This window comes from Dermacentor andersoni, chromosome 10 (genome assembly GCF_023375885.2).
Source record: "Dermacentor andersoni chromosome 10, qqDerAnde1_hic_scaffold, whole genome shotgun sequence".
In the NCBI taxonomy this organism is placed as follows: Eukaryota; Metazoa; Arthropoda; class Arachnida; order Ixodida; family Ixodidae; genus Dermacentor; species Dermacentor andersoni.
The window spans coordinates 107,279,967-107,306,791 of NC_092823.1; the positions used below are offsets into that span (position 1 = coordinate 107,279,967).

At 45.4% G+C, this 26,825-nt stretch overlaps 1 protein-coding gene across 3 annotated transcripts in view; it reads left to right on the top strand.

Moving 5' to 3' along the window:
* Nucleotides 1–26,825, top strand: part of Hn (phenylalanine hydroxylase) — a 117,904-nt gene that overhangs the window by 28,769 nt on the left and 62,310 nt on the right. For 2 of the 3 annotated variants that reach the window (XM_072284977.1, XM_072284976.1), the window contains exons 2-3: nucleotides 13,147–13,269; nucleotides 16,952–17,132. In XM_072284977.1, the coding sequence (XP_072141078.1) occupies nucleotides 13,174–13,269; nucleotides 16,952–17,132 (277 nt within the window). In that variant the 5' untranslated portion in view covers nucleotides 13,147–13,173. Of the gene's footprint in view, nucleotides 1–3,770; nucleotides 3,816–13,146; nucleotides 13,270–16,951; nucleotides 17,133–26,825 lie in introns of those variants that run through there. The other variant, XM_055077763.1, reaches the window with a different exon arrangement.

Sequence of the window (26,825 nt, forward strand, 5' to 3'; positions counted from 1 at the left end):
TGTTGTCTCAGGTGAGCGATCGCAGGTGTCACATCGAATCGCATACCTCCCATTATGCACCCATCGCTGGCTTAGGTGTGCGTTCTGGCACTGCTGTCACTGAAAAAAACTTCATTGCGGGACGCCGACAAAGAAATTGGGCGTCCGTATCTATTATAAGGCGGGTAACACATAAGATGCCGTGCACAATCATCGCGATGCTCCCCTTTAGCATAGCCGTAATGGGTGACGTAACGAATTGCAGAACATGCATCAGACACCTACGTGTAGCAGGATGGGCGAACTGTGACTGTCAGGCGCGGTCTGCTGACACCTTAATGGCGGTCAGCAGTGTGGGAACGGGTGTATCGGAGTAAAAGGTAATTGAAGAGGATAGCGCAGAAGATGCATAGAGTAAAGAAGACAACTATAGGTATACATGTGCAGCAAACGCGGGCACGCACTCACGCGATAGCTATATGGTAGAATTTCACATATTCGCAAGGTAAACGTATTTTGTGCACAGCTTTCTTTTTTCTGACAAATGTGGTAACCTTTCTGCCCTATACAGCTGTATTTTTTCTATATCCTCATCTCCCACATTTATCCCTTGGTCGCCGATCACATATGGGCATCAAAGCTAGGAAGTACCAGTAGCGAAAAACGTTTTTTTTTTCTTGAAAACTATGGCGTAGACATACTGGTAGTGCTACCACTGCCGCCATTGTCTTCCGCTACATCGCATCATACTACCACTACTACTACTGCCGCTACTCTTGGTGCTACTATATTACCTGCTATTGCTGTACTACAACTACTACCATAATTCTGCTACTTTTTTCGAACCATAGCGCTATAGCACACTTTATTAGCTCAAGCGTTCATAAATCTAATCGGAACAGACGGCAGCCCCGCTGTTCCCACTTTGAATGAGCGAAGAATTTTACTTACTTTTTTTTCTCTCCCTCCTTCCGCTTTACGCAATTCATGACGCAGCTGAAATCCGAAGAACTTGTTTGCCGTCTCCGAGTGACAATAATTGCGCTGATTATAGCTAGCCGAACACTTTCCGCATTCTCGTCGAGACCGGCTGTTCTTCCTCGAGCTACTTAAATATATGAGCCATCATCCAACGTTAACCCGAGCTTGACCACACACACCATTCGCGCTTGCACTGAAGATAAAAGCCTTGCTTCTATTGCGTGATCGAGGTGCGTACGGAGCTACAGTGGTCGAGATGTCTTTGTAATTTCACATTAGCTCCAGCAACACCATTGGCACCACTACTACGAGACTACGTCCGGTCGGCAGCGGCCAGCTTTCATTGCAGTGGCTACCGTTGTCGGCCGAGATCCGATTTGCAGATTGCAAGTGCCGGTGCTTCAATTTTATGTTCGCGCACAGGTGAGAGCGAAAGCATTGTAAAATCATTCCAATTTAAAGAGGGGGCATTCAAAGTCAAAGCCCGTATCGAATGGGGAAAATATACGAATTGTTGCTCGACAGTTTCGAATGTTCGAGCACCATGCAATGTGTAATGCATGCTGCGTGCGTATAGCACGGCACATGTGCGACTTGCAAGCTACAGCCGGTGCGCACGAATCGAAAGCTTTCTGTTCGGACGATGCGTGATCCCAGCGTTGCACCAATTCGGATGCATGGCCCGACGAAGCAGCAACACGCTGAACATTTCGTAAAACCGTAACTCGGAAAAACCGCGAAGCCCGGAAAGCAATTTATCTCCAGCCTGGCATGAGCCGGCAGGCTAAGCCGAGTGAAGCCGGTCCCGTGTTTTCACATCCGCACAATCTCCTGAGGCCATTGCGGTCTCCCGGAACTGCAGAGCTGCGCGTAAGGGTTGGAATGGCGAACAAAAATACCCAGTCGCTTCGTCTACAGATGGCATGCAATATCCGAAGCAATACGAGGCGCGCACATCGAGCGAGTTTTCAATTTCGCTACAGAGGATACAAGGGTCTTTATGGTGTCGTTGCTGGAGCCTTCCCAACAAAACGAGGGAAGATGGAGGACGGATGAAAATTTTGGAAAAGCAAGTCTCAGCAGCGATAAGCAACGAAGTGCTGCAGAGGACAATACGAAATAGCGCCGCCAGCTCGTTCTATTTACAGCAGTTGTGCATCGTTAATAATCGGTGGGGAGTAGCGGAAAAGTAATCGACTACAGCTTAGCAATTGCTCAATTGCTTCCGTGGGGCAGTGACTATTAATTGTAATAAATTACATTTCTGAATGAAGTATTTGTGCTCGTAATCTCCAAAAATTAATTATGGGGTTTTACCTGTCAAAACCACGACCTCATTATCAGGCACGCCATATCGGGAAGTCGGGAAATTCGGACCACCCGGAGTTCTTGAATGTGCACCGAAGTCTAAGTGAACGGGCGCTTTCGCATTTCGCCCCCATCGAAATGCGGCCGCCGTGACCGGGATACTTGTTATCTGCTGCATTTTTTTAACGTGTACATATTTGCTGGTTCTACTGTTATAAATTCGACGCGGTCATTTCTTCTATATCACTGTAACGCCCGAACGTCATTCCAGATCGAGAAAAATTGCGACAAAAATGTTCACCTTTATCTCTTGCCATGGGGAACGCATTTGCAGAAAAACCGAAAATCAAAAACCAGTGACATTTCGTTTGAGTAACAACTTCAGTGGTAGTAATTAACTCCTTCGCAATTAGTTTCTTTAAATATTCACAGCTGAAAGTTCACTTCAGCATATCAAAGAGCGCAAATCGTAAGCTTCGCATTGGCTATCGTGGCCTTAAATCAACATCTTGAGGCATCAAACATCGCGTGGCATATAATATCCGCATTACATGAGTATATGCGCATCAGCAAACCCCCAGTCTTACGAGCGTTCGTTTCGTAAGGCCGGAGGTTGGCTTCGGAGAGTTGGTTTCGTAACATATGAAACGGCACGCAGAGCCGTTTCTAATCGTATCGGAGCAGCTGTTTTGAAACGGCACGCAAAGCCGTTTCTAATCGTATCGGAGCAGCTGTGCGTGGGTCGCGTCCTCCTCGCTCAGTCTGTTCACGCCACGCTCGCGAAATCTATTCTGCCCGCTTCATCTTACACCTACGTGAAAGCAACTATAAGCCGGAAGGGCTATACGGACGCGATATGTCAGAGTGCCTACGACTGTCTTTTCTCCCGCATCGGTTTTCCCGACTTTTTAAAGCACGTTGCATATACAGGACCTAAGCAAAACAAAGAGAAACAAAGAGGGTCAACAAGCACGGCGCCGGTTTCTTAGAGCCCGTCACATTCGTAACGTGTTTTTTTTTTTCACCTTTACTTTACGACGAATTTGCAACTTGCCCCAAGTTCGCATTCTTGTGGGAAATAACAAAAAGGAACTAATAAAAGTCAAGGCGGAAGCACTGACGGAAACAAAGAGAGTGTGTGTTTGGCCGTTTGAAAGAGACTGTCCCGCTGGTTTCATTTACTGTCAGCGGGCTAAGAGAGCACGCCGCTGTGCGAGAACGGCCTCCTCGTAATGAGAAGGTGCCAGCGAATGCCGCTACGAAGAACAGTATTACCCTCACGTGGCCCCTTGCCACACCCGCTTCAATGTCACTGCTAGAGTCACGTCCAACAATGCGCACAGAGACGAGAAACTCCGATCGGGCCCCAACAGGGCACGTTTGCGGAGAGGGCGAAAGAACTGGTCGTGTGACAGAGCCAAGAAAAATCCTGCGCCCGATAAAAAACGCACACGCAGCGCTCACCCTCGGCAGACTGTTAGCGTCGGCCTGTGTGAGCATCGATGACCGAGGTACGGGAACGCGTCCGCCAAAGTCCGGCTTATGAGGTAAGAAGCACCAATTCCATGGCTCTGCTGTCGCGCAGGCAGACGAGCACAGCTGCAATTCTTCAGCTTGAGCCCAAACTTCGTTGATGTTTTATTATTTGGGCACGAATGCGGTAGTTTTGGACTGCGGTATTGACGTCGCTTGCAAGCATGTCTTAGACCAACAACAACGAAAAAAAATCCCGCGAAGGTGGAGTACAGAGGCTAAGGAGCCAACGCAGCAAAGATCTCTGCTGTGTCCGCTCCTCGATCTCCGTGTCCTGTGTTCTACTTCTTTTTTACCCCGAAATAAGCCACGTACCGAACATGGCCCAAGTGCACGTAATCTCATCACGTGTCTGTTTACATGACCAGAGTGTTGGCGGCTTTCCTGTTGACATTTCCACCGGCCCTCAGAAGAACGTTCAATATGCGAGAAGAAAGCACCGGCCATCAGATATAAATAATAAAAAATACCGGCCGAAAGCAAACCGCATTCGATCAAGCACCGAACCCGGGCTTGCTTGATCTCCGGACCCAATCCGCTTGCGCCGGATGATTTAATTTACACGCGAAGCTACGCACCTGTCTCCATAGCGGAGGAGGCGGAAGCGCGCGTCGTGAGGCGGAAACAGCCGAGCAGGCTCCGCTTTGAAAGTGCGGAATCGATGAATGCTCGCTGGTTTCCGTTGTATTGAATGAAGACAGGATAGGAACCGAGACCCATGAGAAAACTGCACAGTACCCACGCTGTAGTGTGGCACCTCCACGTACAGGAGCTATACGGGTGCCGAGTGTTGAAGTGTGCAGGCGCGAGACCTTGCGCAAAACGGAAGCGCGCTGTCAGTCTCGTCGTACGTACGTTTCTGCTAAGTAAGCGGCGCATACGTGCAGTACGTTATGGAGAGCCGACGCACTGTGGGAATCTGTGTACGCGGAGGTTTTACGAGATGCAGCGAGGCGCGATTGCGTTTCACGACAAGAGACGCGCCGCAGATTTCGGCGACGAACGCGCATCCCTCGCTCACGGTGGCGGACCTTACGGAACGTTCCGGGCGTTTCATTCAGCAGCTGAACGGGTGCAGTCACAAGAGACGACGCAGTTGACCTTTTAGGTATAGGGTTCTTAGATTAAAGAAAAGTGATTAAAGCCTACAGTAATTCGTTTCGCATCTGATTCAATACACTACGCAATGTATTGGCAGCGTCAAAACGAGCCAGGCGTCATGCATCTACTGCCGCGGCATCCCTCTGTCGCGCCCAAAAGAACCCACGAGCGCCTACGAGCGCTGCACAGAGACGAGGCACGCCATCCCCCTCCCCCTCCCTCCAAAAAATAAAACATCATTTGTTATACTGCAGCCCACCTGCATGATTCGAATGTGACTACACGATCTATGTGTTCGTAAGGGTTCTAATATGGTTCGTGACGCGTGCAGAACCGCTCGCCTCACAGAATTCGCTCAGTACACAGCTAGCAGATAAGCGCATCTCATCGTATTTGCCTAGACGCTATCGCTGCGACAATCCTAGCACGGTTTCTGCCCAATTTCGCTTCGCCCTGCGCTGTGCTACCCTCGATAACCTCTTTCACCGTCCCTTTCTTTTCTTGAGTTTATATACATGCGTCTCTTATCCACCAACGGTGGTATGACTCTGCTATAATTATCGACCCCTAAGTAGTACTAAAAATTAGGCCTTTTTTTTTACTTGGGCTCATGAAACGAAACTTCATGGTCGTTGGTGAAGGTCAGAAAACCCCGGCACTAATGATCCGAAATTATTTGATCACCCGCCGGCATGAAACAGCCTACACACGTGCACAATTAGGTTGTCGCGAATGCTATTCGCGAATTTAGGCTATTCGCAAGGCTAGTTATTTATCCATGACTTCCCGTTTGGGCGCTTCCTCATGCAAGTGGTTAATGGGCTGATTGACTCACTCAAACATTCCTCCATTTATTCAGCGATTCATTTATTGGTTCATTCATTCGCTCAGCGGTGGTCTGGTTGATTCATAGGCTCATTTATCAATTCCTTCATTGATTGATTCACTGATTTATTCATTCAAGTCCACTTAACGGCTCCTGGTAATCATTTAATTACATGTACTTGAAGGTTCCAGATTCGCTTTGGCCGGGAAGTGTACCTTAACGTGCGCACAATTCTAAAAACGCGGCAGTGATTTTACGTGTTCTATTTCTTTGTTCTTTAAACGTGCAGTCACGGATGCCAGAAATCGAACCCGTTACCTTCATATTGGGCCCAAAAACATAACAATTTAGGCCCCGCGCGGCTGGTGTGAAAAGGTCAGTCACGCACGCTGAAGCCCAAGGGAGCGCAAGCGCCTTACCATCGGTAGCGTGGAAATGATTTCCACGCTTTGGAAGTTGATTCAGAAGTCGGTCGGTGACATTAAGCTATTGAAGATCCTGTCTTAAGAGGAAGCTTTAGCTTCGGCCGAACTCCGTGGCGGCCTAGTAAAATACATGTAAAACGCAAAAACACTTTTCTGAGATAACCCCTGGACCAATTGGACTGAAATTTGTTGCATTTGAGAGACAAAGTTAAATTCAAGTGACTGCTAGAAGCGGAATTTCAATTTAAAGCTTGCATTCTGTGAAAAAGAAACTCGAAAATTCGGAAGTTCGAGAAAAATAGACGCACGAAGTTTATAAATTAATAGCTCTTCATCAACAGGTATCGCTGTTCTGTAAACGGGATCCATTAGATCGTTCAAAGCGTGTACAAGGATTCTGCAACAGTTGTATTTCCATATTACTGAAATTTTTTATATATGTGTAACATATCAATTTTGTCCCTTTTAGATGCATTATCAGATGCAATTTATAGGATTGTGATATCATTGTTGCTTGCTGAGTTGGAAAGTTGTAAACTCATTAAAAAATTAACAATCCCAATCAAAAATTGGAAAACAACAGTCACTATATATTAAGTTTTTCAATTAAATGCAACAAACCTCCGTCAAATTCGCTGCAGTGGTTGCCGAGAAAAATGAATTCTCATTTTACATGTATTTAGAAAGCAGCCCCGAGCTGAAGCTTCCCCTTAAGAGAATGGGGGAAAGGGATGCGACCGGAGTGGACGCTACTAGAATTCAGATTGCAATGGTGATAATGTGGCCCCATGTGGCATACATTTTTACGAGGGAGATATAAAAATAAACTGACAGTCACTTACGTGAATTGATTGCAAAAGCAGTGTCACTTGAGAACTCTACCTTAGTTCAACCTAATCCAATTTAATCCACCTTAATCCACTTTACGCCACTTGGATCTTATTTGTACCAACCTTCATGGCCCGCTTTCTTCCTGCACGGTCTGTCTGGTATGGCCGACAACTTCACCTTAATTCACTTTGCTCCACTTATCTGTTTGCACTACAGCTGACTTCACACCCCACGCCGATCACGTAAGCATGACGATGACGATAATTCTCTTAACACCACACGTTGCAGAGAACGCCGGCTCTTGTGGCTCACGAGACGTGTAATGCATTCCAATTAAAACGCGTCGCACTTACACGGAACCGAATAGAGCGCGTTCTTTTGGCATTTCGGCACCGCGCGGCCCGCAACAAACTGACCCCAATTAAGAGTGCGTTTCCGGAGCGAGTCTCCCAGGACAAGCTCCAGCAATCCGAGAACGCACTCGCCGAGTTTATTTCCCAAATGAGGCTCATTAGCACGGTGCGCTTCCGCTTAGGCAAAAGTTACATTGCAAAGCTGGCGGGCTCGGCAACACGCTAAGCCCCGGGGTCTCACTGGCGGCCTACTTCAGGCCGTCGGCCTGACCGGCACTGCTGCAAGTTTAACGAGTGAGCGGTCGATGTCGACAGCTCGGAGACGGTGTTGCCGCAAGTGCTACCCTTCGGGGGGAGTAGCACACCGCCCAGCCGACGAGAAACAGAGCAGCAGTGCGCAACGTAGATTTGCGTAATTGCACTGAGAGGTCAGGCCGTCAGCCTGCGTCGTTCATACGCTTCTTCCGCAAGGACACGAAATACCCAGAGGAGAAAAGTCGTAATTTGGCCTGCTGCACTGGCTATAGGTGGTTTCGGTTGCTGAGCTCCGCTGAGCACGCGATTCCGAGTCCTAATTCCGGCGTGAATTAAAAAAACAAAAGCGCCTGCGCGGTTCTTTTTCGGTGCGTCAGGTATGCCTCCGGAGGATTAAATTTATGCGGCGTCTTTTGTATGGCCCGAGTCTTGCCTAGAGGCGTGGTACTTTATAATTCAGATGCGTTTCAGGCTGCTTGCTGAGTGGAGTAACTGGGTCGTCGACTTTGAGAGAGAAAGATTTGTTTTGAAGTTTGCCACGTTGCATAGTAGTCGAGAGGGGGAGTAGGACATGAGCAAAGGTTAGCAGGCAAATGTAGGAGAAGTGGATATCAGTTTATGCTCACGCTACAAAAATGCATGGGTTTTATTGCCAAGATTTTATTATTTATTTTTTTTGCACCAGAATTGTTCCTACGAGCGGGTGTCAGCCAATGATAGCGAAAGCTGCTGGCCCTAAAAAGGAAGTTCTTACGAACAGATGCTTGGAGGATTACTCAAACAAACACTTCAACAAAGGCAGTTATTATAAACCCAGATCATATGTGAACAAATGCGAAACTATAGAAATATATCGACTTACGCAGCTTCATGTACGGCCTTTTTTTTGATTGGGTTGAAAAAACAAGGGTATAATTCTGATCATTTACTGTTACATCGAGGTCTTTTAGCTATCAAAATCTGTGATAACTAAGAGTGTGCGCTTACATTTTCGAGCGGGTAGATGTGTCCCGACCGGCACAGCCCACCAGGATTGCTTGCGTACTTTTTATTTCTTACGCTTCTCTATTGCACCGGATCATAACTTAACTTTTGAATACACATGTGAACGTTAACTCGCATTTTTTTTTTCATTCTACTTACTTTCATCGAACACTGCCGCCAATTCTTTATAAAACGCATGAAGCCCCTCCTAGCTTTTGTCAGTGATTGAAACTTTCGTACTAGTATTCACGAAGACCTGTTGGTACGCGCAACAAGGTGATTTTTGTACTACGACAGCAGTTCTAAGCATGAAACTGATTTGCCTTTTCAGAATACCCGTCTATATGTCTTTAAGCAGTAATTGTCAGGTCAGCTCCTGATCCACTACTTCCGCCTCAACATATTTCAAACAACAACAAAAAAAGAGAGAACGAAGTTTATCCCCCACTGTTCCAAAAGACCACGGCATCGCGACAATGCACGCAATGACGGTCGATTGTTTCAAGCCGAAGAAGAAACAGCCGGCAATTGGTGCACCGCGTAACAGCGCGCGCTGCCAAATTGCCAAGCACTGCCTGGCAATTTGTGTGTGTGTGTGTGTGTGTGTGTGTGTGCTGCGAAGACTCTGAGAGTATTGGATTTGCATCTATTTTGAAGGAAACGGCGGGCATCGCCATAGCGGAAGAAAAGGGCATCGTAGTCACGGCAAAGAACAAGCCGTTGATGAGATTATCGGGGGTCAGCAGTGAAAAGCTGCTGCCACCCAGGAAAGAGAGTTGAGAGCTGTAGGAATCGCTTGTATTTCTCTCTTTGTATATAAGCATTCCGGACCCAGTGCTGTCACTCAAGATCCACCAAGGCGCGGTCCAATAAGCCCGTCGGGTGCCTTCTTTGATTGCGCTCCCAATTCCTTGGTGGTCCCCGCTTTGTGTCGTCCCGACAGCGTCCCCGCATTCATTAGGCATGCGGCTCATAGCAGCACCACGAACAGAGGGGTAAATTAGATTTGTTTCGCACAAGTGATGGTCCTCCCCAAAATCAGTAGAAAACAATAAAAAATAAATAGAAAAATAGAACCACAGTTTGCTATACCTAGCTCACGTGTATGAATTCACCGACGATGCTCGACACGAAACGGATAAGGGTTCATCCCATATAAACATTTTAGTTGGCGACATAGTATCAAAAAATAAGGTACTATAGAGGCATACTTCCGCATGTCATCTGGTTTCTCTCTGACTCTCTGTGCACGTTTTCCGTGCGCTCTGGTGTCGCTGAAACTTTTTCCCAGGCTAATAAGCTGTATGAATCTGGTCTATCTTTTTCGTGTTTTATGCATGATTTACATTATTATATTGCGATAGCAAGAATATACGAGAGCTGGAGGCGCATTCACGCTCTCGACAGCGACGCCGTTGTCGTGCTGTCCCACTATCGCCCGGGCATGCGCACTGAGTGCACGGAGGGTTAGACAGTCTCCAGAGGCGCGGAGCATACCAATTCGGCCACGAATAGACGAAGCCAAGTAGATGCACCGTGAACGCTACGACTCAGTCGCCTGGGTGGCCGAGTCAGACAGGGGGTCGCATTCTGCGATCATAGCTTCGGCGATACTGTCACCGTCCGTGTGACGTAGTGCTCAACCAGCCAATCGGCTTACGCGATTTTGCTCAACCAGCCAAACAGCGCGGCGCCTGACGGCCGAGACGATACTATATATGTCGCCGAAAAACGCCCTTTGTATATTACGTACAAGAGGAAGGCAACGACAGTGCCTAATGCAGTTCACATTCTTGGCGTCAGATGACATGGCCACGAGCACGCCACCGCGCCTTATAACTTGTTGCTGTATAAGTGTAACACGACGTGTAATAGAAAAAAAAGAAAGTAGTAGTTTGATGTGGTTAAATAAAAAGAAAAGGCGTTTAGTATGTTATAGATGCATGCAGGTTTCATGTGCGCATTGGTATAAAATTAAAGAAATTTAATAGATCGTTTGCCAAGATCGTTTGCCAAGATCAGAGCGTGCTGAAAAACAAGCAGAATGGTACCGCTAGTTCTAGCAAGATTTGGAACCGAAATGGCTACTCACCAAATTCGGTGGTAAATAGCGGACAAAATGTTTGTGTTGTCACCACCCTAAAACAATCCTTCCATGTAGGCACCTTGCCATGGGCCGGTAGCGCTGCCCAGAAGGCACTGCGAGAGTTTTTGTGTGCAACAAAAATGTGCTGACACCATCCGGTAGGGAGGCTACGAATATCGCACAGCATATTTAACGATAACATACGCGCGCCTACATCGACGTTCGCTTGCTCCAATGCGGCCAGCCAAGCTCTTTCCATGGGCGTGCGTGTTGCGTTCAGCGCATGCGCTGCTACGTCCTAGCACGTCGGTCCCTGTCACGCGAGAAGCCGTGAAAAGTGCGCCCCGTGACGATCGGTGAATTTGCCGCCACGAAATTACGGTATATGCTACGGAAAACTGTGTTCACCGCTCGCTAGGCTCTGTTACGGCGCTGCTGTCGGCACGCGAAGCTTCAGCGATGGTTGGCCATAGGGGATCCTACATGCAAGCGCTGGTTAAGAAACAAAGGGGGGGGGGGGGGGGGGGCTTGGCTTGCGTGTAGGCTCACTACACCGTGCTATCGCCGTCGGGCGAAGAAGAAGAAGAAAGTAAACTTTATTTTCGAATCAATGAGATTCGAGTCCGGCGTCTTTTTAGTGGGTCTGGGCGATCGCCGCGGACGCGGTTCCGAGACCTCGTATCGAAGCGGCTTCCTCGGCTCGCTGGACGGCCCAGAGTTGTGCTGTCAGGTTCGAGCTGAGCAGCGCGGTCTTCCGGGGCGAGCGGAGGCTGGCTGTCGATATTTATTGCGATATCATTAAAGGCAGACCTCGGTTGTTTTCTAGATACTCAACTGACGAAAAATACGGGCCTATACCGAAGTGTGGTGCAGTATAAGCGAGTCTCGTAGGACTAGCGGTGGCGAATGATCGAATAACGTGAAAAGATTGTGTGTGACGCACATGCTCAATGTGTTAAAAAGTTTCTTTCGCACGAGAGAAGGATGTGCACTAATTCCGTCTGACTGCTAGAGCATTTGTCGGCTGTTGGTGGAAACAGAGGTTTGATTTCACAATCGGTCATGCATGCCTTTATAGCATTATAGGCAAAGTTCAATCTGCTTTGGAGGTATGTAACAGAAAACTTCACGTATGTTGGGCGAACGCATAAATGTGTGCACTCTTAGCAAGTCTGTAAAGTATAGCAGGTATAGAAACGTTATTTCGGCAAATAAGAAAGAGTGTGCGAGGTGCTGCGCAGTTGTAGAGACGTTACAATCATCACATTTTAAGTATTTTTTTTTTCATACTCGGATACTTAGCGGTAATAACTTACAACCAAATAGTTTTTTTTACGATGTCAATTACACGGATACTTCAAGCCAATTTTTGCCGACAGCATCGCTGTGAGGCTCCGCATTTATAGGCATATTTACGCTGTATGCTTCTTCGTGCCGTATATATATATATATATATATATATATATATATATATATATATATATATATTTGTGCGGGTTATGTTGCCACACGATTCAATCGCTAGAGTTGCTCATCCCTGGTAGCACGTTCGTGGCAACCTTATTCCTCGAAATTTTGAGAACGGCCGCCCACAAGGCAACGGCATGAAACATAACATTCACAGCGCATGTCTTTTATCTTACACCGACAGGTAAATACTAAAAGTGCCGAACAATATCGGTGCCCAGACCTGAAAGCGATCTAATTTTGCTGGCGCAATTTTTTCCGGGCAGTGAAATGGCTCCTGCGAGACGTCATTACAGGCCCTTCGGGGTGCGTTAAAGATTTTAACCCCTGTATTCAGAAACGCATCTTAAGTTGAAGCTCGTGCTTGACTTGATTTCAGTGACGCCTGGTGGGAACGCGCCCAAGACACTCATGGCGTTTCCTTTGGTGCGTTCACGAAAGGCATCATTTAAATCAAGTCAAGCGTGGGCTTCAATTTAAGATGCATTTCTTAATACGGGGGTAAGGGTGCCACAAACTTTGGTGCACCCAATTACGTCGTGTCAATGTTAGTCGTACCAGCGTACGTAGTTAGAACACCGTCCGAGAAATTCAGCCGCGATGCTGAACCTTGCTATTGCAGTCAGTGCTTCGTCCTCTTGCAAAACTGCCAAACTTATGTAAGGATTTGTCGCAATCTATTGACACTATCTCCTTTTCCTTTCTTGGCTTGTTATCTGTGTTTCTTGTTTGGAATGTCTTATTATGCATCTTGTTCGTTTCGTCTCATTTATTTCCTATCTCCTCTACGATCAAGTTCTATCTATTACATTTCATTAATCACTGAGACTGCATAACGGTGCTGCTTTCTATTATGTGTACGGTTCTGTACTGCTAAATAGGTGTAGTGTACCACTTCAACAACATTCATACTTCACTAATTTCACTAATTTGACGTTGTGATGAAGTCAGTGAACACCGTAGTTGTTTCTAACATTTGTGATAAATTAATAAATGAATTTTGCATCGCCCTCGCAGCCAACACGTACCGCCCAAGCCTACATCATGGAGACCAAGACAGCTGAAAGCAGCGGAAATTCCGTCATCTTCTCCCTCAAGGAGGAGGTCGGTGCTCTCGCAAAAGCCCTGCACATATTCAAGGTGAGACTGCAATTACTGATGGGCGAGCGGAAACGGGGAGGGTAAACTGAAAACGCGGAAGCACGCGAAGTGTGTTGTTGTCTACCCAGTGTTGAAAGAAAAGGTTGAAAAGAAAGTACAAGGAAAGATAGGAACGATGGAACTGTCTGCACACAGGACAGTGAGATCCCTCAACATGTTGAACTACAATACGCATGAAATTTTATAGCCGTTTAAAGCAATGCTGGTGGAATACCCACGCGAACGCATCTTCTTCGTATGCTACGCGCTCGGTCTACTAGAAATGCCCTAACACTTTCTTTCCGAGATTATGTCATTAATGACAACAATAATCAGCATCATGGTTGTTTTCTTTACACAAAGAGTCCCGTCAGTGTTTACCATAATGAGGGAGCGCTAATCAAAACAAAAATATGAAGTCTTACCACAAAAGGCGCAATATACAGTGTCTTCAAAGTTAAACTAGCAGTACCTTAATAAAACGCCATGCTAGCTGAGAAACATCTGCGGCACGGGTGGTTTATGTGCTTTGGCGGACGCAGTGTTTGAAATAAATTAGTCAACGAGCACATAAATAACAGAAGCTTCTTGATTTATTTTCTTGCTGTCACCATGGTGGTGTATGTGTATATTAGCAAATTTTAAGACAATCGTATTTGAAGACAACTTCGCCTTGCTTGAATATCTTGGATCACTTCCGCTCCGACCTATTGGTCATTGTATTTGGCCACTTATTTAGCTGATTTCACCTATTCAGAGGTATATGCATGGACAAAACGTCAGGCCACTTAGGAACGTAGCTTACTGCGTGTGGCACATCTTTTTCAAGCTGGGTGAAGCTGCGAGGGCTTTTGTCTATGGCGTAGGTCGTGTGAGGCAGTTGCCGTGGCACATCGTCGCCGTGCTCTATTTCCACTTCTACCAAGCATATCATATTGACCGCAAATAAAGACGGGGACGACGGAAGAGAACACAAAAACGACACGGGTGGTAACTTTCAACTGATTTATTCACGGCAACCCGTGGGCATATATAGACGAATAGAACATGCGGAGAATGCAGCAAACGAGAGCATTCATCAGCCTAGTGGGGCAAGCAATTATAAAAAAAAATCTCTCCGATTGAAATAACCTAATGGAAGTGTCACTAACACAGTCTTAGCCTTTCTTTTTTATGTGATATGCCTTCATCAGTTCGCGTGCAGTTGTCCTGGCTTCTCCCCAGAATCTTTATCTCCTTAAGACGTGGTTCACAGGGGCAGGCATTGCAGTGCGCCCAGACAAGTGCGCCAATTCATCTTTCGTTAATGCATCACTCAGGACGGTGCCTGAATGATCGAGCCAGAGAACATGAACAAAAGTTAAGGAAAGATGAATTGGCGCACTTGCCTACCCACTGCAGTGCCTGCCCCTGTGCACCCCTTTTTAAGGAGATAAAGATTCTGGGGAGAAGCCAGGACCAGACTACACGCGAACTGATGGAGGCATATCACATAAAAAAGAAAGGCCAAGACTGTGCTAGTGACACTTCCATTAGGTTGTTTTAATCGCATAGATTTTTTTTATGATTGGTTGCCCCGTTAGGCTAATGAGTTCTCTTGTCTGCTGCATTCTGCGCATGTTCTATTTGCCTATATAGGCCCACGGGTTGCCGTGAATAAACCAGTTAAACGTTACCAGCCGTGTCGCTTTTGTGTTCTCTTCCGCTGTCCCCATCTTTATTTGCGGTCAGTGTGATATGCGGTAAACACCAACTAGGCCATACTGAAGTTCTTCTGAAACTTCTACCAAGGCTCTGCTCTGAGCTACAGTCGTTTCTGTAAGAGGAATTGTTGTTCCCTTGGGGAAGAAGAGTTCCTTCGACAGTGGTCATGCCGTTTACTGTAGGTGGCTTATGGACGCGTATGGCTTAGTTTTCTACCAGCCTGGTTCTTCTAGCCTGGCCATCAAAAGTATTCATTGAATGTACATAGAACGTAGGTGCCCGTGATTTCTGTGCGTCCGTGCTCTCGTATACATGATTAATTTGTGTATACACATTTCATAGAATCACTACAATAAAAAGTAAAGTGTCTCTGTCACATCGTCATTGTACATAACCATTGTGTACACTGCATATTGAACATGATTTTATATATTGGGACAATTATTTCATGCGTTGCTGTGCGTTGCCGTGGGTCTATGAGATTATATTTTAGGAAGTGAGGACTCGGACAGTACTTTGAAAACGTGCCATGCATACTGTGCTTCGTACTTTGTGTATGTTATCGTCCTGGTGGAATTTCGCCGTGATTGTGACTCAGTGTTTGTATCGTCTCGTGTCGTAATAAACTTTTTTCTAAACACGGGCGAAACTATTAACAGCTGCGTTCTTGCTATGAGCTGGCAAAAACAAGCCACGGGTGAATTTCTCCTTTTCCTTCACTTGAGGTTCCCGCAAGATTTGACGTTGTGTCAAGATTCCCCGCCCCTGAATATGAAATTAGATGACTTCATCATGGATATCACAAACTTGATTGATTGTCCTGGAGTGTTTCTGTTCTGCGATATCCAGTTGAAGACATCAGCAAATAAGGTTTTTGTGACGTTTCAAATATAAGCATAAACCAAAATAGTCATAGCAGAAAAGTTTATTAGGAAGCGTTGGTTATTTATCCGTTATTGACAAAATTTTCCCAAAACACTGTGTCCGCCAATGCACATGAACCCCCTGTGCAAGGCAATTTTACATAGTTAGCATCAGGTTATTAAAGTTACCCTTAGTTTACCTTTGAAGACTCTCCCTTACAAGAACGTTATACCTAAAAGATGGCTGTTGTAGATATCGACATGTTACTAAAATATACGACAAAATAAAAATTTTCAATCTATTTCCCTAGGCACCTCGTAGAGTCTATTAGATAGCGTGCATAAGGATAATAAGTTTAGGCATGTCGCTCTCTTCAATATTGTAGCTACCCTATTAGCCCCAGTCATAGAACAGATCAACCAGATAGAGATGGCATACTGGGAAAACTAGAATCAGGTCAGATGTAAACTTCGTGAACTTAAGCCTTCCTGTACTAATTAATATTCCTTCGCAAAGTGTGACCTTTTCAGTCACAAATCTTCATCGACTGTGAATGAATGTTTCAAAGTTTCGTAACTTTATTTCAAGGCTCTGCATGCTCTTTAAAAACATCTAGGTTAGAGGATGACACTTTGCATGTTTTCTAACGAGGTAGTGAGCAGTTAAATATATATTTAGTCTATAGGCTATCATGGCACATTAGGTTCTTTTTAATTAGAACAGCTGAATCATTGGTTAAAAGCATGCGAACAAGTTAGTTACCGATGCGCATTACGATGAATGAACAAATAGTTCACCGTGGCTCACTTAACGCTGCATGTAAAACATACCCTCAAACATGGAGGTGTCTCCAGTAACGCGGCCTTGCGTGGCAATGCTCTGCACCAGCTAAGTGAAATAGACTGAAATAATGCAATCAGAGGGTTCAACTTTTGAAACGCCTAATGGGCGCGTATTCTCTGTCTTTGCCTCTGCTAGAAAGAACAGGTGAAAAACACCTACACCATTATTGAAGTGGATGTGGCCTACCATTTGAAGCGAGATCGCACCTGAACGCAGACGTGGAGTCCTTGTTCCGGCTACGTTTGACTGTCCCACATGATGTGTTTTTCAGGAGAACGGAGTCAACTTGGTGCACATCGAGTCGAGGTCATCGGCGCGCTTCAAGGACGGCTACGAGTTCATCGTGAACTTCACTCCTACCGACGAGAGAGTGCACAAGGCTCTGGAGCAGATCAAAAACATGTCCCAGTACATGCAGGTCATCTCCAGGGACTTGCCGCCCAAGTCAGACGGTAAGCAGTGTTGCCTTGTAATGGCTCCTACAACCACGGTACGCATTCAAGCGAAGCTTCCTATAGGCGAACTCGTCGGGGCTTTGGTGACCGTTGCGGCTGGGTGCCGCCGCTGTCGTGCCGAATAGACCACACACAGGCCAGCACTCGTATAGCGAATAGGATTCCGTTTGTACTATCTCTGCAGATGTACCGGCTTTGGCTCTGTTCTTTACGGAATTGCGCCGTGAAATAACAAGCAGTATCTAACTATCTTCAGTGTAAAAATGTGCACCTTCTATGAAATAATTGTTTTAATAAAGCGAATGCTTCTATAGGTGTTCTTTCCCGTGGTTTGACGCGTCTGCTTGGTCGGCTTCTTTCCGTGCATTCCTGATTTTTCCGGGCAGGAACACAATCGCTACGGTGATAAAACGCCTTGCGGAAGAAGCACATGATTATAGTACTCAAATCGACGCTTCTGTAAAGCATCACTTCGAATAGATTACAAATTGTGCTTTCAATGTGCGTAATTTTTGCTTGCATGCCGTCATCTGTGATAAGAATTCAAGAATCATAGATTACAGCGAATGACGTTAGGTTTGTTTATTAACCACACACACACACGCACACACAAGCGCACACACACACGCGCACACACACGCGCACACACACGCGCAAACACACGCGCACACACGCGCGCACACACACACGTGCACGCACACACACACACACGCACACGCACACACACGCACACGCACACACACGCACACACACGCGCACACGCACACACACGCGCACACGCACACGCACACGCACACGCACACACGCACACACACGCGCACACACGCGCACACACGCGCACACACGCGCACACACGCACACACACGCACACACACGCACACACACGCGCACACACGCGCACACACGCACACACACGCACACACACGCACACACACGCACACACACACTGAATCCAGGCCGCGGCGGCCGCATTTTCATGGGGGGCGAAATGAAAAAAACGCCCGCCTACCCGTGCATTGGGTGCACGTTAAAAAACTATAGGTGGTCAAAGTTAACCAGGAGTCCCCCCACTACGGCGTGCCTCAGAATCAGATCCTGCTTTGGCACGTAAAACCATATAATTTATTAATTAACACACGCGCGCGCGCACACACAAACAAACAAGCGCGTACTACTGACCCGCAAGGACATTTAGCCTGCAAGCTATATACGAGGGGAATTCCATGAAGTAACAAGGCAAGGAAGATGCTGAAACAATGCGCTTGTTACAACTTAAATTGAGACCACCAGATCGGTTATTTCGCGGCTGGCGCAGGCATGCAATATATGTTCATGTCGTGCTTCGCTTTTCGGTAACTTTCGCGTACAAATTTTGGTTTTTGGGCGGAATGTTCTCAACTTCTTTTCACAAGTGCTGTGTAATTTTCCCGTTTATACTGGTTATTATAAACAAGCATTGGAAGAAACAAAATGATTATGCAACGAACACTTCAGGCAAAGGACTCATATTTCACGAATCGTTAACGACTGGCTCACCAGGCTAAACTTGATTGGTGCATGTGCCACAAGAGCCGAAGGTCGTAGTTACGTGACAAGTTAATGCAACGAACTTAGTACAACGAACAGTTAGTACAGAAGAACTTTGTCCTGAGGCCGCTGAGGGCCCCTGCTCTAAGACCTATTCTCTGTATGTCACCGACACATCGCACCCACCAGTAAACATTTCTTTTACCCCCAATCAAGAACAGATCTTGCATTCTAAGCTGGCCTGCTGAGCGGTTTGTGGGCCTTCTTGCCGACAAAAACGCAGCTGTAACTGCAATTCCGCATAGCAGGCAGCTGTGGCTGCGTTTGACAGAGTAAATAAACAATCACGGTGAAACAATTCCAATGAAAGCGAAAACTGCGACCTAAAATATTTTCAGAAGCTTAAACCTGCTAACAGCGACATTGCGGTGCTTTCCCGGACGTATTTTGAAAACCGACTCTTCAGCGTACGCTTCTAATATCACGGCCAGTTGATGTGCTGGGTCTTCAAGGTTAAATCTTCTGCTTTGTATTGCTCTTGCCATAATATCCAAAATATTTGTTTCTACTCCGTAAAGCTGGACAGCACTAAAAAAAAACCAAGGATTGGTTACTCCTGTTCTTTCCCTCTGTCACGTACTCCTGCTAGCACCATCCGAATTAATCTTGTTCAAGACAAGATTTCATGCGTGCGGGACAACGTTCATTGGGTTACAAATGACAAATTGACGAAGAATACGAAACTACCGCCCTTGGCGAGAGGTACGGCTAAGCCGAGTTCATCTCTCCCGTCTTTACTACGCATTAATATCTCTCACACTCAGCAATGGACGGGTGAGTCTTCCATCAAAACAATGTAATCTTGAGATCTGCCGTCGGCACCGTTTCGTTACTCTCAGCAGAGCTGCTCCCTGTTTACTCTTGTCATCGTCACCTGTTCTGGCCAAACTAATCCATCACATTCCTCAGACAAATAACTGGTTCCAGCCCACAGGGAAGCTATAAAAGAGACTTCGTCGAAGAAAAAAATGGCTTTCACTAAGCAGCGACATTTAGAGGATGTGTCCCGAGAGAGGAAGTGTGCGGTTTCAATCCCAACCTCCGAACAGAGACCATGGTCGCGTGTTGAAAAACGAATGCGCGGAAAATGGGAGCAAAATCAGTAGGAATAAAGTAGGAGCTGTAACCCATGGCAGTTTCAGGGGGACAAGCTTCCGCTATACCACGTGTTTTCTTTAAGTATATTTTATTGCCCTAAACTCATTTTTAAACATGCAGGCGCCGCACAACGATGTAATCAAAATGAGGCGAAGTTATCGAGGTAACAGTAGTAGTAGGATGACGCAAGCACACAGGTTGCCGGGAGGTGTTAGGTGCCAGCATCACAAGTACCAAAAGCGATGTATATAAATAATGATACTTGTCGTTGCACCAATGTTGCCGAGACGTGTCTGCAGAGACAAGTACAGCACAATGATATCTAAGGTGTCATATCTCCTCTGTCACAGTTGCACATCAAGTGGCACATACAAAGAGCCAGCGTTGTCTCTTTGCGCACGTGCCCAGTACACCGGTGACGACAGTGCTATTTTTTCTAAGCAGTCAGCACATACCCAGGGGGCCAAGTACTTTATTCCGTACATATTATCACATACCGGCTGCACCGTGAAGGAAGGACGAGGACCGCCAGGCTCCAGGGAAAAGGCAAGGAAAGCTTTGCTCTAAAATCGCCTGTAACCGTTTGCGTTTCCTTCCTTAAAAAATTGCATCTAATCAAGAGGCAATGAATCTCCGCAGGAGGAATAAGAATGTCCGGGTACCTTTGTACATATATTTACGTAATATATCCACCGAGGCACCAGCCAACCCAGCAGTAAACAGCACAAGCAACAGTGACCACGCCCAACCCAGGAGGATAGGAAAACAAAGCTTCGCTACGACGTCAACACTGTTCAGGCTTTAAATGGAAAGCTAAATTGGGTAACTTTTGTTATACATGATCCCGTTTGTATTGTTTACCAACACGGCAGCGAGCTTCTTGAAAAACATTCGCAAATGTTCCATCTTCAAATAAAACGATACATCGCGTGAGCTCAACGACCTGAAGTTTCATCGTAACTTCTCCATTGTTTATAAAAACACACTGCAGATCGTTGCAATAATGGCCGCATTTCTCCCACAAAATCTGATAACACGAAATTCAATGTTCGGTAAAGCTTTTATCGACTAAACATAACTTTGAAAGGCATCGGGAAATCCTGTTATTACGTAGGATAACACATTGTCGCTAAGATGGCCTAAAGCCTGAAAGTTCGATTGCGAAATCCAGCAAGGTCAAAACGTGGTGGTTGTTAAAAGAGTCATTCGTCGAAAGGATTTGTAAATGTTGAGAGAAAATGGCCGGTATTTCGGTCGCATCGAAAGTGGGCTCATTTTCCGCTGAAATGCTTAGGAAGGTCAATCACCGAATAAGAGAACAAACTCTAAGCGGAGTTGCCTTGGAAGAGTTCATGGATAAGCCGCAATGAAAGCAAAGGTCTAAAAAGAGCCAATGGACAAATGTCTTCGCAAATAGCGTTGGACAGAAAGTATGCTGCTCTACGAATCCTGAGTGCTGTTTACCTAGCAAATAAACAGAGAATGCTTCTGCTTATCGTGTGTCTGATACACGTCGTATAAAGAAGGACATTAGCGTAAGAGAGAGAGAGAGAGACGAAAGGGGAGGAAAGACAGGGAGGTCAGCCAGTGTAAGTACCGGCTGGCTACCCTGTGCTGGGAAAAAGGGTAAAGGGAATAAAAGGAGAAAAGAAAAAAATTCCCACAGCAAGGCGATGCTACGCGCTACAACATTCAAAGACGGTCGCATAATCCACAAGCCCTTAAAATCTTCAGCACAGCCCTTAACACCTTCAGTGCCGAAACCCAAGGAACTAGCAAAATTGTATAAGGGTGTAAGTACACACCAAAATTACTTGGACTCGTCATCAGCAAGCCAACTGCATGAAAAGACGAACATGTTACGAAACGATTCTGTAGTATAGCGACATGGTTACATCAGTGTGATAAGTGCCGCTGCATAGCGATGACCTGGAGCTTCGGCTTTCTCCTTGTTCTAGTTTTGCTCATCGTCTTGAATTTCCATCTCCTGCGTTCCATGTGTTTTCGCTGTATAGTGATGAATCAGGTGTCCTTCATAGTTCAGTACTGCGGGGCTAAGCTTGAACTGAGCTCTATGCGTGCACCAGCCATTTGTGCTAGTACATGGATCCTTTCATACATGGGCCTTTTTGTACATATTGGCCTTCCTCGGAATTTTCTCTAAAGTAGTGGAGTTTATGTATCTAGACTTTTTGTTTCTGGTAAAATGGTGGTACATTCTTCCGGGCCTTTTAAAGTAGCGCAGGGAGATCCTTTTTAGGAGAGGAGCCTTTACTGCGATCAAGGCAGTAAAGTAAAGGCAGCAGTATTCCCATTACTGCGATCAAGGCGTCAGTGGTACATATTTGGCTATAACCAAGATCCACCTCACCCAACCATTCCGTACTTCTTTAAAGTGAACAAGCTATTTTATCTTTGAACTCAGAGGAGCTGTACTTTAATAGGGCTCATAATGCACAAAAAAATTCAGTGCCGCTCCATCTTCATTCTTTCATTCTTTATTTACAACATATTCTACAAAATACGAAAGCAATTACTGGACCCATAGCCATTGGCTAGTCCCAGGTGCATAGTAAACTTGGGGTATAAAACGCAGCACGCGAGCAAACAAAAACAGCAGACAAAACATAATAGTAATATAAACATAGGTAACTCAGAGACTAAGGTAAATATAAACTCATTGTTCTTTTATCCTTTACGCACGTGAGCAAACAAAACAGTCATAATACATAAGAATGAAATTGACATGCACTACTTAGGCCGAAACGTAAAAAAAAGAAGTGTACTTTTATAAACAGTATTTTTCGAAAAAGTATTTTCTCACAGCAGACCTAAAGTTACGGGCTTCTTTTATAATTATTTGCAGAGAATTCCAAATAAGTGCGCCATTAAATTCCACGAGCCTTTTCCCGTACTGATTATGACAAGGAGGCAAATTAAAACACTAATTAGTTGCAGCTCTTGTATTTCGTAATGGGATTTTAAATAAAGTGATTGGAAGTTCATTATTGGTTTCCATAATACTATGAATGACATCAGCAATATTTATTTTATACAATGCGTGCACTGGCAACACATGCAATGAGCTATATAAGTACGTACTGGATTGTGTTCATCTAGAAGAAGTGATAATTCCTAATGCGCGTTTTTGCAGACGGAATACAGGCTCAAGGTAAGTTACAAGAGAGTTTCCCCATGAATCAATACAATAACATATGCGACTCTGAATGAAGGAAAAGTACAGAATGCGTAGGAGAGGATATTCGAAACATTCACGAGCCTTAAGGAGAATATAACATCCGTAAGCAAGCTTGGAATAAAGATGTTTTATGTGAGTTTTCCCGTGCATGTCTGAATCAAATAAAATGCCTAAATATTTATAGGAGACAACTTGTTGTAGTTTTGTACCTCGTAATGATACGTCCAGTATTTCAGACTTGAGCTTTTTCTTCCTGGAATGAAAAACTGTATACTTGGTCTTACTAAGATTAAGAGTCAGTTCATTAAAAGTGAACCACTTAAAACATTATGTAAATCTGCATTTATTTTATCCTGTGTATCGAGCAGACTGTCTCCACTAAATAGAAGAACGGTGTCATCAGCACACATTAAAGCCTGTGAATGCCTAAACGTTGCAGGGAAATCATTTATGTAAAGTGAGAAAAGCATGGGTCCAAGAACGGAACCCTGTGGCACTCCAGTTAGTACGGTTTGCGAAATAGAGGTATAATGTCTGAGTATTACTTGCTACTTGCGGTTACTGAGGCAGCTTCGAAGCAAGTTTAGGATTTTGCCCCTAAACCCAAGATTGTTAATCTTGTTCAGTAACATCTGATGGTCAACTGTATCGAATGCTTTTTATGTCGATATAGACAACGACCGCAATATTATTCTGCTGGAGAACCGTATTCGGCAGGTGCGCCAGGGTGAAAACAGCGGAAGAAGTAGATTTCTGAGGTCTGAAACCGTGTTGGTGGGGGCTCAGTATATTGTATTTAGATATGAATTTCTTTATTTGCACAGAGAGTATCCTTTCAAAAACTGTGTCGATAATGCTATTAATTGAAATCGGCCGATAACTTCATGAATTAGAACGATCTCTGTCCTTATAGATCGGAATTACTTTTGCTATCTTTAATATAATATTCAAGTGGATGACCAGCCAAGCTTGTTGTAGCGGTGACCATATTAATTCCTATATTTATTCCTATATTCCTATACTTATTGAATAAAGACACATACATGTGACTTCTTGATTCTACCATCTCGTATTTTATTGTTATCATAGTGATAATCGCTTTATAGTCACTATGATCAACGGCCATCGGGTGAACGGCGATGCTGGAAAGATTTTAAGCAAATGTCAAATATATACCTGACCGATGACGCGTAGGTGGTACATTGACATGTGTATAGCATTGAATGTCAAACCTATGAAGCAGGAACACTAGCTGCTTTCCATCCGGTTGGGTCAGATCGATGTTGAAATCGCCTACAATGGCGATGGACATAGAGTCGGTAGCAGTGATCCAACCGAACACGTCGGTCAGAAACGTCTCAATGCGCCTCTTGGACATAGCTGGGGATATATTATATGTATATATCGATTTATTTGTCTATGCGGACTTCTTTACGCGCGTAGAAAAAAAAAACGAAACCTAACCATATACAGCTTCACTGTAAAAACATTTCTCCGCTACAATTATTTAGTGTAATGTGACGTCGCGAATTACGCGATACAAAAATACGTGCAACCTCAAAGTCTTGTGTTATCTAAAATATGTTTGCGTAACTATGCAGTGTTTCAATACCAGAAACAAAACCATCTATCACCAAAGCCAACGGTTGACCAGGAATATACACGCAAGCTAAATTGAAGTTCGATCGAAGGTTGTCCCGAACTACCAGAGCAAGTCTGCTGGAGCAAGCAACACACGGATGGCATACCTAATGGCACATGTAAAGCGGCCAGAGCAAAGGAAAACATCGCATAGTACGCCTATTGCAATCAACCTGTTTCGGAGATCGCTTCGGAATACGGCACATGTGATTCTAGGAGGCTCCGCTTCATCTCGAAGGGAGATCACGGTCAGTGTCTGCTTACAGCATAAATGCGTTCCCTCGTCATTCGTAACATGAGCACAAAAGTGGGCAGCCAATAATGCATGGAAGAAATATATATCTCCGCAGTACAAAAGATTGTCTTACTGATGATGGGTTGCGAAGGATAAGGGGCCTAATTTGCCTGCTGTCAACTTATGTAACAGAAGCGACTGCGTGGTGGCTTCTGTTTAAACGCATGCCCCACATTCATCGTCTTGGCCGCAAGCAGCGTTGATGAACTGCCCAAAGGCTAGCATCTGGAGTAGCATACCAGGCGCTCAGCCAGGCTAAAGATCCCCTTCAGCATGTTATTAACACCCGTATTTCTCTCCAAGGGCTACGTTGAGCATATGTCCCCAGAAGCGTTCAAGTGAAAATAAAGCCGGACCAGCCGATCTCGCTGCTCGTTTCGTAAAGTGAAGCACACACTTTCAGAAAGGCACAGGATTGCCCTTCGTTTGCATGGCGATGTTGCCTTGCCTTCTATAATCATTTCCTTGATCTTCTTCGGGAATTTGCTGCCATTGTTACAGGGAGAAACTATGTACAGGAGATACATTTACAAGGCAAGGTGCACAACACTGCAGCAATGCTAGAGATAGCGCATGGGACTAGCGCGTTGTAGCCCCACCGTCGTCGTCCACGCACCGACTACAGAAGCGCCACTAGTGACAATATGGTACGCTTTAGCCAGTCATGATAATTAAGAACTTGATAGCTCCATTCCTCATATACTCGCGTTCTCTCTAGCTTCTCCTGGTTTGGCAAGGCTGGCGTACGTCTAAACTCGGTTTCCTCGACTCTCTTGATTCATGCCGCATTTGTGCTCGTGAGCTTCATGCTCCACATTAGGCATCTATGCAAAACCTTCTTTCTCTCTCTCTCTCTCTCCAAAAGGAAATATTTGGACGCTTTGAAGTCCCGAGTAATGTCGTTGGGCCCCTGTTGTCTTCGCAAATAAAAAGAAGTCAGCGTTCCTACCGTGCGGGGTCTCTCAGTGATTAACACGACAACTTTGATTTATCGTCTAGTACAATTACAGGTGTGAAAATACTGTCAAACGTTGTAGAGCTACTTGCGAACGCTTGAGCCTCTCTCGCAGCGTGGAGAATGTTTCCGATCGAAGCTCATTACTAGCGCTAACGTCCGCCTCCTCACCAGGACAGCTCGTTATTCACGACACCTTTGAACTTCACTGCACTGAAGTATGTACAAGATTACCCGGATTCAGTGGTGGTCAAACTAAACTTCTATAGACATAACTCACAGGAAGGTCTCGGTGTATGAGTAACTTTTCATGGAATTTTCGTTTCTAATTCTAAATGATAGCATGCGCTGCGGAGATGAAGCAGGCTTCAATCACTCAGCAAAGTGAAACGAAAAGTGCATGCATTCTTTGGAATAACGCACACAACGTACAGAACAGCGTTCGTTTTTAACAAGAAATAGGCACAGAAGAAACTCCTGAAGCACATAATTGATGATAAGGCGCTCCTGATAACAGTCCGAAGTACGTAGTGCTCCCCGCATACTACACCGTACTAGCCTTTACTATATAAGAGAGCAAGCCCAGCAAGTGATTTAATTTTTGTTGCAGCACCGCTGTGGGTGGGCAACTCGTAGTTAGGACTCCCGAAGAGCAGCATGAATAAGAGGAGTGGCAAAGGGATAACGAAACGGCAATTCGACCAACGGCGACGTGCTCTCAAAATTACCAATGCTCCCATTACTACCATTAATCTAAATTACAATCGCTACAGTTATTCCAATGCAATAAAGAATTGCATAGCCCCCTCAGCAGTAGTAGTGGTTGTTTTAAAGAGCTTCTCTGGGCATGCAGTTTCGCAGGGTCTAGACGGAGATGGCCAGTGAATTTTTTTTTTTTGCCTTCAAAGATGTTGA